The sequence below is a fragment of the Tupaia chinensis genome, unplaced genomic scaffold (assembly GCF_000334495.1).
Source record: "Tupaia chinensis unplaced genomic scaffold, TupChi_1.0 Scaffold145367_1, whole genome shotgun sequence".
NCBI lineage: Eukaryota > Metazoa > Chordata > Mammalia > Scandentia > Tupaiidae > Tupaia > Tupaia belangeri.
Genome location: NW_006205228.1, coordinates 701,927 through 719,108, shown reverse-complemented (window position 1 = coordinate 719,108; position 17,182 = coordinate 701,927). Strand labels below are relative to the sequence as shown.

The 17,182-nt window shown below is 42.6% G+C and overlaps 1 protein-coding gene and 1 pseudogene across 1 annotated transcript in view; both read right to left on the bottom strand.

Annotated features, from left to right (window-relative positions):
- The window catches only part of TTC9 (tetratricopeptide repeat domain 9), a 51,317-nt gene extending 38,956 nt beyond the window's left edge, over positions 1 to 12,361 (bottom strand). Inside the window, 1 exon segment of the mRNA XM_027768065.1 lies at positions 12,356 to 12,361. Coding sequence (XP_027623866.1) covers positions 12,356 to 12,361 — 6 coding nt within the window.
- A 2,666-nt stretch (positions 12,362 to 15,027) lies between these two features.
- LOC114006022 (39S ribosomal protein L42, mitochondrial pseudogene) lies at positions 15,028 to 15,466 on the bottom strand (annotated as a pseudogene).
- Positions 15,467 to 17,182: the final 1,716 nt, after the last annotated feature.

The window sequence follows — 17,182 nt, the reverse complement described above, 5'->3', positions numbered from 1 at the left end:
GCTCTCTCCTCCTCCTGCGATTGCCTTCCCCTCCTTCCCTCCCTCCCCCACTCCCGCGCCGCCCGCCCTCCTCCCCGCCCTCCTCCCCTCCCGCAACCTGCGGGCGGTGGCGACCCCGCCCTCGCGCGCTCTGGGGCTACAGGGATGGGGGACCGCGGGCCTGTCTGGGGTGGTGGTGATTGTCGCTGACCCGGAAGGAGCTTGACTCGCCCGAAGGAGGGGAGGATTAATGACAAAGACTGCCGCGCTCTTTCCCATTCAATCCAGCTCTCGGAGACGCGCCTAGTCTGACCGAGAAGAAAGGGGGAAGGGGTTGTGTGTGTGTGTGTGTGTGTGTGTGTGTGTGTGTGTGTTTGTGTGTTTAGGAAGAGGGACGACAGCGACAAAATGCTCGCAGACTCAACCTCAATAGATTTCTTAAAAACTAAAATGAGAGGTGCAGCGGGGAACAGGGGACTTAGGCACAAACCATAGCAGCCGCTTCTTTGCAATAAGACATTAATGCTTTTAAGTGGCCAAGGCCGCTTTTTGTGCATCCAGGTTGTAGCTGAGGTATGTCTCCACGTGTGGCCGGGCGCCCAGAACACGGTGTACACTTCAACGTGTGGGGTGTTGTATTCCAGGCGCCTGTGTGTGCTGACGCGCTCAGTGTGTGCACAGCTGTGCAGAATGAATCACAGACATCAGAGATGGAAAACACCTGTTACTGTTGGTCATCCGGGCTGGCGTGCACACGTTCTAGTTCCCATTTCTAGGACAGTGACATGCCCTTGCTCGGCAGGCCCTATTCCTTCATTCATTCTTTCAGCCAGTCCGGCCAGCTGTCTACCAGGGATTTGCTAGGTCAAGAGATAAAAGACAAGCAAAGTACCCCTTGCTCTCAGAAAACTCCCAGTCTACTGGGGAGAGGGTGAATAGACACCCCATTTGCAGCTGGTAGACTTGATGTCATTGAGGAGGAACAGAAAGTGCCTGGAGCCCTGGGAGGGGAGGAGAAGGAAGCTTTCTCCAGAGTGGTGGACCAGGAGGCCTTACCGAGAAAATGATCTTTGAGGGCCTTGAATGATGTGTTGGATTTGAGCATGCTAAACAGAAAGACATGACTATCCACCGGAGTGAGGACAGAAGCAGAGGTCCTGATTTGAAATCTCAGGTGTGTATAGGATGTAGGGGTTTGATTTTGTGGCCTATATAGGATTAGTGAGAAATGATTGGGTTAGATTATTGGGTTGGATGTATGGGTTAGATCAAGAGTTTGGATTTGATTTGGTAGGCAATTAAGAAAAGAATCATAGAGCATCCTTATGATGCTAAGAAAAAAATGAACACTGACGCACTGGTTGTCAAAGTGTAGTTCACAGACCTGAAGCATTCCCTAAGCTGGAGCATCACAGCATCTGAGAAATTTAGAAGTGCAAATTCTAGGCTCTCACTCCAGACCTACAAAATCAGGAACTTTCATAAGCTCTCTGATTGGCTCAAATAAACTGCTCTACAACTTTGCTACTCAAAGTGTAGGCCATGGGCCAGAAACATCAGCATCACTCAGAAGCCTATTAGAACTGCAGAATCTGCAAAATTCCAGAGCCTCTGGCCCGGACACTGCATTTAAACAAGATTTTCAGGTGACTGGTATGCCCATGAAAATGTAAGCACTGCACTAGAGGTTTTGGAAAATACAGTAAAAGTATAAAGAAGAAACCCAGAGCCTGCAATCAGATATAGCCGTTGTTAATATTTTGACGTAATTTGTATCAGCTGGTTATTACAAATCTATATTTGCATGAAGTGCTTTTTGGTTGTTAGGTTTTTGCCATAGGATGCATGCACTCCCCGGAGAGTGAGAGAGACAGATCAGAGAGAGGCAGAGTGAGAACTCACCCCCTAGAGGGGATAGTTACACTGCAATCCCTTCTCTTCCATTCTCTTCTGTGGATTTTGGGTATGCAAGATTTGAACATGCTAAACAGAAAGACATGACCATCCACCAGAGTGAAGACAGAAGCAGAGGTCCTGATTTGAAATCTCAGGTGTATATAGGATGTAGGGCTTTGATTTTGCGGCCTATGTGCCTGGTGTGAGTTCCAAGTCATTGGGTCTGGGATTCAAACCACAAATGACCATTTGTGAGTCCAGTGCTTTAACCACCTCACCACCTGCTGGCCCTATGAAGTGCTCTTTTAACAGACATTAAGTGGTTGGGGCTGGCAGGTGGTGTGGTGTTTAGGGGTGCTGGACTCCCACATGGCCCACTGCAGTTTGAGTCCTGGACCTGGCTGCTTGCTTTCTCACTTTCCCTTTCACTCTCGCTCTCACTCTATCCCTCTTGGGTCAAGTTAAAATAAATAAATAAATAAATAAATAAATAAATAAATAAATGTTATGAGAAAACATACATAATTTGATTCCTGCTTTTTCCCCCTTTTTAAATTTTTAAAAATTTGTGTGTGTGTGTGTGTGTGTGTGTGTGTTTGTGTGTTTAGGAAGAGGGACGACAGCGACAAAATGCTCGCAGACTCAACCTCAATAGATTTCTTAAAAACTAAAATGAGAGGTGCAGCGGGGAACAGGGGACTTAGGCACAAACCATAGCAGCCGCTTCTTTGCAATAAGACATTAATGCTTTTAAGTGGCCAAGGCCGCTTTTTGTGCATCCAGGTTGTAGCTGAGGTATGTCTCCACGTGTGGCCGGGCGCCCAGAACACGGTGTACACTTCAACGTGTGGGGTGTTGTATTCCAGGCGCCTGTGTGTGCTGACGCGCTCAGTGTGTGCACAGCTGTGCAGAATGAATCACAGACATCAGAGATGGAAAACACCTGTTACTGTTGGTCATCCGGGCTGGCGTGCACACGTTCTAGTTCCCATTTCTAGGACAGTGACATGCCCTTGCTCGGCAGGCCCTATTCCTTCATTCATTCTTTCAGCCAGTCCGGCCAGCTGTCTACCAGGGATTTGCTAGGTCAAGAGATAAAAGACAAGCAAAGTACCCCTTGCTCTCAGAAAACTCCCAGTCTACTGGGGAGAGGGTGAATAGACACCCCATTTGCAGCTGGTAGACTTGATGTCATTGAGGAGGAACAGAAAGTGCCTGGAGCCCTGGGAGGGGAGGAGAAGGAAGCTTTCTCCAGAGTGGTGGACCAGGAGGCCTTACCGAGAAAATGATCTTTGAGGGCCTTGAATGATGTGTTGGATTTGAGCATGCTAAACAGAAAGACATGACTATCCACCGGAGTGAGGACAGAAGCAGAGGTCCTGATTTGAAATCTCAGGTGTGTATAGGATGTAGGGGTTTGATTTTGTGGCCTATATAGGATTAGTGAGAAATGATTGGGTTAGATTATTGGGTTGGATGTATGGGTTAGATCAAGAGTTTGGATTTGATTTGGTAGGCAATTAAGAAAAGAATCATAGAGCATCCTTATGATGCTAAGAAAAAAATGAACACTGACGCACTGGTTGTCAAAGTGTAGTTCACAGACCTGAAGCATTCCCTAAGCTGGAGCATCACAGCATCTGAGAAATTTAGAAGTGCAAATTCTAGGCTCTCACTCCAGACCTACAAAATCAGGAACTTTCATAAGCTCTCTGATTGGCTCAAATAAACTGCTCTACAACTTTGCTACTCAAAGTGTAGGCCATGGGCCAGAAACATCAGCATCACTCAGAAGCCTATTAGAACTGCAGAATCTGCAAAATTCCAGAGCCTCTGGCCCGGACACTGCATTTAAACAAGATTTTCAGGTGACTGGTATGCCCATGAAAATGTAAGCACTGCACTAGAGGTTTTGGAAAATACAGTAAAAGTATAAAGAAGAAACCCAGAGCCTGCAATCAGATATAGCCGTTGTTAATATTTTGACGTAATTTGTATCAGCTGGTTATTACAAATCTATATTTGCATGAAGTGCTTTTTGGTTGTTAGGTTTTTGCCATAGGATGCATGCACTCCCCGGAGAGTGAGAGAGACAGATCAGAGAGAGGCAGAGTGAGAACTCACCCCCTAGAGGGGATAGTTACACTGCAATCCCTTCTCTTCCATTCTCTTCTGTGGATTTTGGGTATGCAAGATTTGAACATGCTAAACAGAAAGACATGACCATCCACCAGAGTGAAGACAGAAGCAGAGGTCCTGATTTGAAATCTCAGGTGTATATAGGATGTAGGGCTTTGATTTTGCGGCCTATGTGCCTGGTGTGAGTTCCAAGTCATTGGGTCTGGGATTCAAACCACAAATGACCATTTGTGAGTCCAGTGCTTTAACCACCTCACCACCTGCTGGCCCTATGAAGTGCTCTTTTAACAGACATTAAGTGGTTGGGGCTGGCAGGTGGTGTGGTGTTTAGGGGTGCTGGACTCCCACATGGCCCACTGCAGTTTGAGTCCTGGACCTGGCTGCTTGCTTTCTCACTTTCCCTTTCACTCTCGCTCTCACTCTATCCCTCTTGGGTCAAGTTAAAATAAATAAATAAATAAATAAATAAATAAATGTTATGAGAAAACATACATAATTTGATTCCTGCTTTTTCCCCCTTTTTAAATTTTTAAAAATTTTGCAACAGGGCATGTATGCTCTCCAGAGAGAGATGGGAGAGGTGTGGGAGGGGGGTGAGAAATTATCCCGTAGGGGTCATGGTCACACAATTCTATCTTCTCCATTTCTTCCTGCTGTCAGGATTTTGGGCATGAATGACACCTGTCTGGTGTGTTTCTCAAGCTGTGGGGGTCCAAGACTCAAACTATGCAGTCAGCCATATGGGATCCAGTTACCTTAACTACCATGCTAGCAGCTGCATCCCCTCCTTTATTAAGTTCGTTTTTTTCCTCTATGAGAAACACACACACACAGCCTCAACAGAGTCTTCACACCACCATCCACCCTCTTTTTTAGCCAGGCCTGGATCACAAGCATGTGTACACTGGGTGTGTTCAGAAAGGTTTCTAGATGCAAACCTGGAACCTTCTCGTGTGGGTCAGTCTTGTACAATACTGTGTTATCTCCGTGACGCTGTCTCCTGCTCTTTTTACTTTACATTGTATGTGACAAAATTGTTTTTTAATGCCTCATTTTTATTTTAAAAAATTTATCTGATTTTATTAATTATTATTATCCTTATTTAATTTGCTACAGGGCACATGTGCTTACCAGAGAGCGAGAGAGTGAGAGAAAGTGAGAAAGCAAGTAACCAGATCTGTGACTCGAACCATGGTCAACCATGTGGGAGTACAGTGCCTTAACCACCACACGACCTGCCAGCCCCAATGCCTCATTTGTAATCATATCATATTCCATTGTATGTGTATTACAATGTGTTCAACCATTTCTCTATAGTCAGATTTTGCTATTGTAAATAACACCAAGATAATAAAAATCACAGTGTACTTTGTGCCAGTCACTAGGTTAAACACTTTATGTACAATAATTCATTAAAATCCATGGGACCAGCAGTTGGCATAATGGTTATGTTGCTAGACTCCCATGTAGTCAGCCGTGGACTGAGTCCCAGACCTGGTTGCTTAAACTCACGCCAAGCATGTATGCGTGCATGCCCAAGATCCTGAGAAGAGAATGGAGAAGGGATTGTGGTGTGGCCATCCCCCCAGGGGGTGATTTCTTGCTTTCTGTCTCTCTGTCTTTCTGGCGAGCGCATGTATAGCAAAATCCTCTCAACAACAACAAAAAAATCCTCATAATAAGGGGCAGCAGAAGCATGGTGGTTGAGGCGCTGGATTCCCACATGGCCGACCATGGTTCAGGTCCTGGATCTGGCAGCTTTCTTTCTCAGTATCCATCCCCCATCTCTCTCTGGTGAGTGCACATCCTCTATCACAAATTTTAAAATAATAATAATAATAATAAATAAAATTAAATAATTATTTAATAAATAAATAAAATCCTTACAATAACCCAGTCAGATAAGTGCTGTTTTTAATCTCCACTTTGGACACTAAGTCTCAGAGACTTACAAAGATCACACTGCTACTAAGTAGTGGAACTAGGATTTAAATCCAAGCAATCTGGCTCCAGAATCTATGCTCTTAATTATCTTTATACTTAAAATTCTTCCTAGTTTATTTTTTCATACAAGAAGTTATTTTATTAGTTTTTAAGAAAAGTCTTAAAATGCATTGCTTTAGAAAGGTTATACTAACTTGTGCCTCTAGCAATGGACTAGTTTTGCAGCATTTTTGCTAACGTCAAGAGTGAACTTTAAAAAATATTTTCTAATTGGCTAAAGGAAAAACGTATATCAAGTTATCTGGGATATCTTTAATTGTAAGGGTGAACATTTTCATGTGTAAGTTGCTGTTTGTAGAGAACTTAGGGCTTTCAGTTGGACACAGTCTTAATATACTAAATTACACACTATGTTTTATAGTGCCATTTCTAAGTGCTTTATCATCCTTAATCTCATTTGATCCTCACATGAGCCCCAGAGAGAGTAAATGATTCTCTACTCACACAGGCTGACTTTACAGTGGTTCCTGAGAAATGAGACATTGTATTAGTTCAGTGGTTAAGAGGCTTTGAACTGGGACAGGTATGGGATGGAATGCTGCCTTTGCTACTTCCTCGGTAAATTATCCAGTCTCTAAAAGCTTCAAATGTGTTCAGTTATTAAGTTGGAGATACTTCATAGGATTGTTGTGAAGCATGTTGCAAGTGCTCAGCAGATGGTAACTTTAATTATTACTCATTAAATCCTATCATTATTGGATCTCATAATATTGTTGTGGCATAACTTCAGTTAATCTGTAAATATTTGCCAAACCTCGACTCTTTTTACTTTCAGGTCTTGTATCAGGTAGTGCAAAGAGAAAAAACTGAGAGCTGGGGGCTCTGAATTTTCCTTACTGATATGTAAAGTCACTCAAGTCTACTAGGATACAAAAGGCAAATACGGGAACCAGCAGTTAGCGTAATGGCTATGTCGCTGGACTCCCACGTAGTCGACCGCGGTTCGTGTCCCAGACCCGGTGGCTTAAAACTCACGCCGGGCGCGTGTGCATGCGTGCCCAAGATCCCGAGAGGAGAATGGAGGAGAAGGGATTGCGGCGTGACCATCCCCCCTGGGGGGTGATTTCTCGCTTTCTGTCTCTATGTCTCTCTCTGTCTGTCTGGCGAGCGCACGAGCCCTACAGTGAAAATCTCTCAAAAAAAAAAAAGGCAAATACTGGATCAAGATCTGGACCTGGGACTTGGCTACCATCAGAAATAGAGATGAATTGGGTCAAGCTGGCCATAACTAGCTAAAGGTGAGAAGTATTAATTAAAGGTGCCAAATTGCTTTTTGTTTTCCCACTGTGTCCTGGCTTAATGGTATACTATCTCATAGACTTTGGGTTTGAGGGGCCAGCTGGTGGTTTTGGTGGTTAAGCTGGCTCCCACAAGGCCAACTAAATGGTTTGAGTCCTAGACTCGGTGGCTTGAAAAACACCCCAGCATGCATGCCCAGAATCTCAAGAGGAGAATGAAGGAGAAGGGACTGCCATCCCCCCGAGGGGTGCTTTCTTATTTTCCCTTTCTTTCTGCCTCTCCTGAAAAACGCATGCATCCTATAGCAAATTTAAAAAAAAAAAAAAAGATTGGGGACCAGCAGTTAGCATAATGGCTATGTCGTTGGACTCCCACGTAGTCGACCGCGGTTCGCGTCCCGGACCGGTGGCTTTAAACTGACGCTGGATGCGTGTGCGTGTGTGCCCAAGATCCCGAGAGGAGAATGGAGGAGAAGGGATTGCGGAGTGGCCACCCCCCCGGGGGGTGATTTCTTGCTTTCTGTCTCTCTGACTCTCTGTGTCTGGCGCGTGCACACGCCCTATAGCAAAAACCCCTTAAAAAAAAAAAAAAAGATTTTGCCATCAAAGACAGGGCTACAGGAGACATATCACCCATGGGGTACTATCCTGTATGTAGAACTTAGCAGAAGAGCCTAGTACAGCTTTGGATGAAGGAGAGCATGAATGAGGAAGGCAGAGAATATTGTGGGTAGGGGGATGGAGTGAAAGGAGATTTACTGTGCTCATCTGTCCTGCTCAGCAAAGCTGTGTGTGAATGTCTACAATTGTTTTGTTTGCTTGTTCTTAGTGTGCTTCTGTCTTCGTCGAAGCCACTCATTGGTAAATGTGTTCTGGCTTCCCAGAAATGGGTTCCTTCCTTCAAGTGGCTCCTTAAAAAGGAGCCAACAAGAATTTATCAAATTATTCTTTTATTAACTGTTGACCATATAGAGAGCACAATTGTAGCAAGTGAGCAAAGATTTAATGACAGAAAATTTAAGCATGGATTTAGGAGTCAGAAACTCAGTGCTTCTTATACTTTAATGTGCATATAAATTGCCTAGATAATTTACTAAAATGAAACTCTGATTCTATTGACCTAGAGTAGAGCTAAAATTGATGCCTTTCTTTATTTCTCTAAGAATTATTTTATTATTATTATTATTAATTAGACCAGAGAGAGAGGAAAAGTGGAGAAAGCAAGCCACCAGGTCCAGGGCACGAACTGCAGTCGGCCATGTGGGAGTCTAGCACCCTAACCACCATGCCATCTGCCAGCCCCAAGCTGATGCATTTCTGTTTTTTTTTTTTTTTTTTTTTCGCTACAGGGCGTGTGCGCTCGCCAGACAGACAGAGAGAGACACAGAGACAGAAAGCGAGAAATCACCCCCCCAGGGGGGATGGTCACACTACAATCCCTTCTCCTCCATTCTCCTCTCGGGATCTTGGGCACACACGCACATGCGCCCAGCTGGAGTTTTAAGCCACCGGGTCCGGGACGTGAACCGTGGTTGACTAAGTGGGAGTCCAGCGACATAGCTATTACGCTAACTGCTGGTTCCCAAGTTGATGCATTTCTAACAAGCAATCAGTCCATGACCCACATTTTGAGGAGCAACAGGAAGTTTCCCTAGCTCCCCTCTCCCCTTTGCTCCTAGTCTTTGCCTTTTCCCAGAGAGGGGTAATTCAGTAGATTAGTCAGATTCCAGGAAATTAATTGGTCCACATTTAATGGGAGCAGTTATGAACCCCATTCAGTTTTCTCTCCCACTTTGTGTAGTAGACCTAGGAAAGCTGGGTCAGGGACTTCTATTGGGGTCTGATTATCTTGTTTTCCCTTCCACAATGTATAGCCAAGCATACTTTTTTTTGTTTTGTTTTGAGAGGTTTTCACTATAGGGCGCGTGTGCTCGCCAGACAGAGAGAGACATAGAGACAGAAAGCGAGAAATCACCCCCCAGGAGAGATGGTCACGCCCGCCTCCCTTCTCCTCCATTCTCCTCTCGGGATCTTGGGCAAGCATGCACATGCACCCGGCGTGAGTTCTAAGCCACCGGATCTGGGACGCAAACCATGGTCGACTACGTGGGAATCCAGCGACATAGCCATTACGCTAACTGCTGGTTCCCAAGCATACTTTTTATAGCTTGTATTTCTTGTCTTGTGTAGACAGACAAAGGGTGAGAAGATTCATCATCAGGAGGGAAAGGCCCTTGTAGACCTTCAGTGTTGGCTATTTGTTCTTTCTTTTTAAAGGAGAGCCCTGCACTAAGAAAAAGGGCATTTATTTATGTGAATATGAAATGGCTTTCTTTTTTTTTTTTTTTTTTTGTGAAGCTCATGGGGGAGACAGATGACTGAGCTACAGCTGGTTTCTAGTGCTTGTATTTTGGCCCAATGTAATCCAGACATGTCTCCTCCTTCCTAAAATGTAAGTTCTGAGCACTTGCCAGTGAATGCTACAGATGATCATACCATTAAAGGAATAGCGCGATACTGCTGAAATATACTGAAAGACCCTTAGAGAAGATGTGTGTAAAACTGTTCTGAGGGAAAGAATGTTGTGTGGTAAACAGCAGAAGGTACAACACTCCTATTGGCTTTATAAGTCTCAGGGACTGTGTTCATCCTGGGTCTTGATCTTGTTTCTACTTCTTAGTGTCCCCAACTCTTTCATTGCTCACTAACCTCAGAAGACTGAAGTGCCCTGTTACAGTTTGAGTGTGTTTGGTCCCCCAAAGGTTCATGTTTTATAATTTGGTTTTAGTGGCCAGTGATTGAATGTCGTCCAAAAGTTCATGTGTCATGATGTGGTTGTATTATAAAGTGTTAAGTGAAAAGTTAATGCCGTCACGGTGTCCCACAGTGGGGCCTTTGGGTGTGATAAAGTCATTAGGGTGGGGTCCTCATTATTTTTCATAGGCAGAAAGAATGAAACTAGAACAATAGAAGAAAACTCATTGATATAGACCTGCTCTGCCAGAAGTTATCCCTTCTTGGGTCAGGCCCTTTGCATAGAGCTTAAGCTGAATGCTGCATGGCTAACCAGGGTTCTAATCCCAGACCCAGAAGCTTGAAAAACACGTGGGTGTGTGTGCATGAGTACCCAAAATTCTGGTAAGAGGGAAGAATGGAGGAAAAATGGTTGTGGTATGACCATGCCCCATTGCGGGGGTGCGTTATCTCTCTTTATCTTTCTCTCTCTGGTGACCACACATGCTCTCTGGCAATAAAAATAATAATAATAGGGCTAGCGTGATTTCTAGCTTTCTGTCTCTCTGTCTTTCTGGTGAGCACACGCACCCTATACCAAAAACGTCTCAAAAAAAGAAAAAAAAGAAAGAAAAAGAAAGAAAGAGAGAAAAGTAAGGCCTCTCTACCTATCCTCATTCTCTCTTACCCCTCAATCCACTCTCCTACTCCCCCATCTATAAAATCAATTGTAGCCATCCTTGGGGGAACATATTGGTTATCTGGATCTGATACTATCCCTTCCTTAGGACGATCTTTCTTGCCCTGCCCCACGTGGCCTGGTGAAACTATCAGTCTCAGTGCTCTCTCACTCCCTGTAGTCACTATCCCATCCCCCACCACTTGTTGGAACTTATTCCAGACTTGAGCCAATCATGTTACTCCATCTTCTTATACCACAGAAATTTCAGGGAGGGGTGCACCATACAAGTCAAGACAATGAGTTTTCTCTGAGATTTGTACACAGACATTGGAAGAGAAAGGACTTTTGTTGGTTTGTTTTTCTGTTTGGGTTACAAGTTGGGAGGATTTGAGGTGGGGGCTATCAGTGGTTATCTTGCTCATTACTTGGAGGAGGCCTATCTGAAAAATGAAGTGTAATAGAGGCAAAGAAAGAGATGAGACAGAGACAGAGCTCTGGTGACATTAGTTAAGTTTCTAGATCCAGTTGCTTTTTCTGTTTTGTTCCTAGAATTATTAACTTATTATTATTGTTATTTCTTTTTCATTTGTAAGGCACATGTGTTTACCAGAGAGGCAGAGAGAGAGGGAAAGTAAGAAAGCAAGCTGCCAGGTAAGGGACTTGAACTGCAGTCAGCCATGTAGGAGTCCAGTGCTTTAACTACCACGTGACCTGCTGATATAGCTGTTTTTTAATGCCAGGTACACCTATGGGCTTCCCAAGTATGTGAACCACTGAATTCCCCTTTACACTTAAACTAGTTTGAGTTGTCACATACAATTAAATAAAATATTGGCTTCTATATTCCTTTTTATGTATTTAATCTTTTTACTACCACGTATTGCTTCTCCAGTTCGGCTGTGGTTACATGTGGCTCTTAACCACATGTCCCCTGTGTAGAAAATATTTATTCTTTTGTCTTTGTACATTCATTTAAAAAGTAGTTTGTTTATTCTTAACTTTGTATTATGGAAAAAATAAAACATAAACAAAAGAAAGGTAATATAATGATTCTTCAAGAACCCATCACCCAGCTTAAATAGTTATCAACAACCAATATTTATTGCCAAATGTTCCATTTTTTCCATATGTACTGCTCTGTTTGTTTTTAAATTTGTCAGAGGGTGTTTGTGCTCACTGGAGGGAGAGAGAGGGAATGTGAGAAAGCACTCCCCTATGGAGGATGGTCATACCGCAATCCCTTCCTATCGCTCCCTCCTTTTGGGATTTTGGGCATGCACGCACACATACCTGGCATGTTTTTCAAGCCACCAGGTCCAGGACTCAGCACAGTTGGCCATGTGGAACCATGCTGCCAGCTGGCCATATGTACCATCCTTGTGTCCTATGCCTCTGTACTCGCAGTTCTGTGTGTTTTATGTTTTTGTAGTTGTCATTTACTTGCTCTTAGAACCTTAGGTCTTTTGGTCAGTCACTCAGATTTGCTACAAGACTTAGCACAAGTCTTACCTCTACTGCAAAGCCTCACTCATCTTCAAGTTTGGTGTTCTTTCTCTTATGTTCTGGAAATTTCCTGTTCATACTCTCATATAACATAGCACTGTTCATTCAGCAAACTTCTACTGAAAAATTTCATTCTTCCAGTTCTTGGGAATCAATGAACAAAAGAGGCAAACATTCTCACCTTCATGTGTATGGGGGGATTGACAAAAAACATCATAAATAAATGTACTGTAGGAGCCAGAAGGTGGTGTGGTGGTGAAGGCACTGGACTCCCACATAGCTGGCTGGGTTTGAATCCCAGACCTGGTGGCTTGCTTTCTCACTTTCCCTCCCGCTGTCTGTCTCTCTCTCTCTGGTGAGGGCATGTGCCCTATAGCAAATTAAAAAATAAATAAAATAAAATAAAATAAAATACATAGTTCTTTAAAACAATAATTGTACTATATAGGATGTTAGCATGTGGTAAATGCAATGGAAAAGGGGAACGCGGATGTTTGGCATGTAAATATTTACGATTGCTGTATCTTTTTAGGGGAATTGACTTTTTCTTTTTCTTTTTTTGGAGAGGTTTTTGCTATAGGGCGCGTGCGCTCGCCAGACAGACAGAGAGAGACAGAGAGACAGAAAGCGAGAAATCACCCCCCAGGGGGATGGCCACACCGCAATCCCTTCTCCTCCATTCTCCTCTCGGGATCTTGAGCACGCACACACACGTGCCCGGCGTGAGTTTTAAGACACCGGGTCCAGGACATGAACCATGGTCGACTACATGGGAGTCCAGCGACATAGCCATTACACTAACTGCTGGTCCCTTGACTTTTTTTTTTAACCATCATACAATGTCCTTCCTTGTATCTTGTAACCCCTTTTTATTCAGAGTCTATTTTGTCTAATATTTTATCATTTGCATAGAATATCTTTCTCTATCCCTTCACTTTCAACTTATGCATATCCTTAGATATAAAATGAGTTACTCATGGACAGCATGTAATTAGATCATGTGGGTTTTTTAAAATCAAAGAAATGCTTTATTTATTTATTTATTTGGAAGTTTTTGCTATAGGGCGCATGCACTTGCCAGAAAGACAGAGAGCGACAGGGAGATAGAAAGCGAGAAATCACCCCTGAGGGGGGGGTGACCACACCACAATCCCTTCTCCTCCATTCTCCTCTCAGAATCCTGAGCATACATGCACACGCACCTGGCGTGAGTTTAAGCCACTGGGTCCGGGACTCGAACGGCAGTCGACTAAATGGCAGTTCAGTGACACAGCTATTACACTAACTGCTGGTCCCAAAGAAATGCTTTATTTACACAAACACATACAAATGATACAGTACTAAGAAATTTTAATACCTGTGTCATAACAAATAAGTGGTAACTCAACATCCAGGCTCAGCAGAATGCTTGAAGGAGACTGCAACAAATTAAATCCCCAAGGTGGAGAAGAGCATGTTTTTTAATCCATTCAGCTCATTTTTCTTTTGATTAAAGAGTTGAATCTGTTTACATTTTAAGTAATTCATGATGGAGAAATACTTACTATTGCTATTTTTTTAAAAATCATTTTCTGTATGTCTCCTTTTGTATTTCATTGATTATTTTGTTGTGACATGCTTTTTTTAGAGAGCTTTTTGCTATAGGATGTGTACTCACTGGAGAGACAGAGAAAAACAGAGAGACAGAAAGTGAGAAATTACCTCCCAGAGAGGACGGCCATGCCACAGTCCCTTCTCCTTCATTCTTCTCTCAAGATTTTGGGCACGCATGCACCCACACCTGGCAGGAGTTTTAAGCTGCTGGGTCCAGGACTCAAACCATGGTCAACTATTTGAGAATCCAGTGACATAACCATTATGCCATCTCCTGATCCCTATTGTGACATGCTTTGATTCCCTTCTCATTTCCTTTGTGTATAGTCTATAGTTTCTTTGTAGTTACCACTGCAATGACATAGAATAGTGTAAAGTTGATCACATTCTATTTTTAAAAAATTATTTGTTTATTAAACATTTCTTTATTTATTTATCATAATTGTTTGGATGACTTGACCCACGGTTCACCATGTGGGAATCCAGCGCCTGAACTACCACGCTACCTGCTGATTCCTCACATTCTATTTTAAACTGGTAATAGCTTAACTTCAATTGCATGCCAAAATTCTACCCCTTTATAGAACCACTCCCCAACTACATGGTATTGATGTCATAAGTTAAATCTTATACATTATATACCATTAGCATAGATTTATATAGATAAAGTTTTTGCTATTTCAATTAAATGAGAAGTACAGGTTATACAAGGAATCTTCCAAAAGTTCATGGAAATAACTATTATAAGAAAACTGTGTGACTTTAAAATTTTTTGCAGCAAAATAACTCATTTTTATTGTATTTTTCTATGAACTTTTTGAAATCCCCTTGTATTTATCCATATTTTTACCTTTACCAGAGAATCTTGTGTATATATATATATATATATATACACACACGTATATATGTATATATATACATGTATATATATATACTGTACATATATACACATATATATGTATATATATATACTAATACATATATACACGTATATATGTATATATATACGTATATATACACACATATATACATGTGTATATAGATACACACATATATACACATATATGTATATATGCGAGTGTCTATATATATACAGGTATATGTACACATATATACAAGATACATATATATGTGTATATATATACACACACACATATATATAATATATATAGTAAAAGAAATTTTATTATTTTATTATATAAGCGATTAGTGAATACACCACATAGGGTTTTCTTAGATGACAAATGAAGCACATTTCTGATTCCTCTGAGAACCTCGATGTTATCTGTCTTTTGGAGGGTCCAGTTTCTTACGATGTCTGTGATACTGTCCGTGAGGATACCAATGATTCTTGGTAGTGAAGGACATTTCGCTAAGTTGTTCTGTCATGGGTCCTTGCTCACAGTGCTCACTTTTCTAATCTGGATTTCAGCACTTGGTCACGTGTTTCTTCATTATTATGCATAAGATCTGGTCTAGGGATAGGTTTCGTGTGTTCATATGGAATGTCCACAGATGGGTGGTAGCTACTATTGTTGCCATCAGATGTCAAAGCAAGTTCCACTTTGCAATTATAGTCATTTAGAAGAGAAGAATATGTAGATATATGACAAACACAATATGAAGCTCCATTTTAGGTTGGAAAGAGATGCTTCAAAGTTGTCTTTGATATCACCCATTTTATCGCTGCTACTGCCATGGTATCAAGATGCTTCTTAGGTAATACAAAAAAGTTATTTCAAAGAGAAATTGCTTTTAAAATCTGCTTTCAGACAAACTACTTTTCAACCCTTGACAGATTGTCATTGTGAGCCTGCCAAGTTGTTTCAATCCTGAGAAACTTACATTTTATATGAACTTTGTGCTGCTGTCTACTGTCCTTTTATTTCAACTTGAGGGACTCCTTTTAGCATTTCTTGTATGGCAGATCTAGTGAAAATAAACTCCTTCAGATTTTGTTTTTCTGGGAAATTCTTAATTTCTTCTTAACTTTTTTACATGCCAGAGGGTGCATGTACTTGCCAGAAAGAGACAGAGAGCAAGAGGGAGAGAATCCACTGCCCTGCCTCCCGACCCCCGCTGATAGATTGGGGTAATGCTGCAATTCTTTCTCCTTCATTTCCCCATCCCGTTGGGATTTTGGGTATGCAGAGACAATACATGCCCAGCTTGTTAATCAATCTGCTAGGGCCAGGATTGAAACCATAGTCAACTATTTGGGATTTGGTTCACAAAACCACTAGGGTATGGGGCCAGCCCCACTCCCTTTAATTTTTCTGGGACAGTTTTCCCTGATACAGTATTCTTGGTTGTGGGACCAGCAGTTAGCGTAATGGCTATGTCGCTGGACTCCCATGTAGTCGACCACGGCTCGCGTCCCGGACCCGGTGGCTTAAAACTCACGCCGGGTGTGTGTGCGTGCATGCCCAAGATCCTGAGAGGAGAATGGAGAAGGGATTGCGGTGTGGCCATCCCCCCTGGGGGGTGATTTCTCGCTTTCTATCTCTCTGTCTCTCTCTTCTGTCTGTCTGGCGAGCGCACATGCCCTATAGCAAAAACCTCTCAGAAACAAAAAACAAAAACAGTATTCTTGGTCATCAGTCTGTCCCCCACCTACCCCAGCACTTCTAATATATCATGCCATTCCCTTCTGACCTGCAGTTTCTGCTGACAAATCTGCTGTTAATCTCATGGAAGTGCCCTTGTACGTGATGAATTGCTTTTCTATCACTGCTTCAAGGTAATTTCTTTGACTTACACAATTTGATTATAATGTGTCTTTATGTGACTTTCTTGGATTTATTCTAGTAGGAGTTCTTTGATATTCTTTTTTAAAAAAATTGCTCAAGGTTATATGCATTCACCAGAATGAGAGGTGGGGTGAGGGCAAAGGAGAAAGCATCATGCAATGGGATCATGCTGCAATCTCTTCTCCACCCTGCTGGGATTTTGGATGTGCGTGTACATTCACCCTGCATAATTTTCAAGCTGTGGAGGCCAGGATTCAAACTGTGGTTGGTCATGTAAGATCCAGCTCTCTTAACCACTGGACTATGTGGCTGGTCCTATTTGATCTTCTTGAATCTGTTTTTCCATTTATTCAGATTTGGGATGTTTGGGGCCATTATTATTATTTTTTTTTTAAAGAGAGATTTTTGCTATAGGGCATGTGTCCTCGCCGAAGGGACAGAGAGAGACAGAGAGACAGAAAGCAAGATATCACCCCCTGGGGGGATGGCCACACCACAATCCCTTCTTCTCCATTCTCCTCTAGGGATCTTGGGCATGCACACACATGCACCTGGCGTGAGTTTTAAGTTGCCAGGTCTGGGACTTGAACCATAGTCGACTATGTGGGAGTCCAGCAATGTAACCATTACACCATCTGCTGGTCCCAGGGGCCATTACTTAAAAA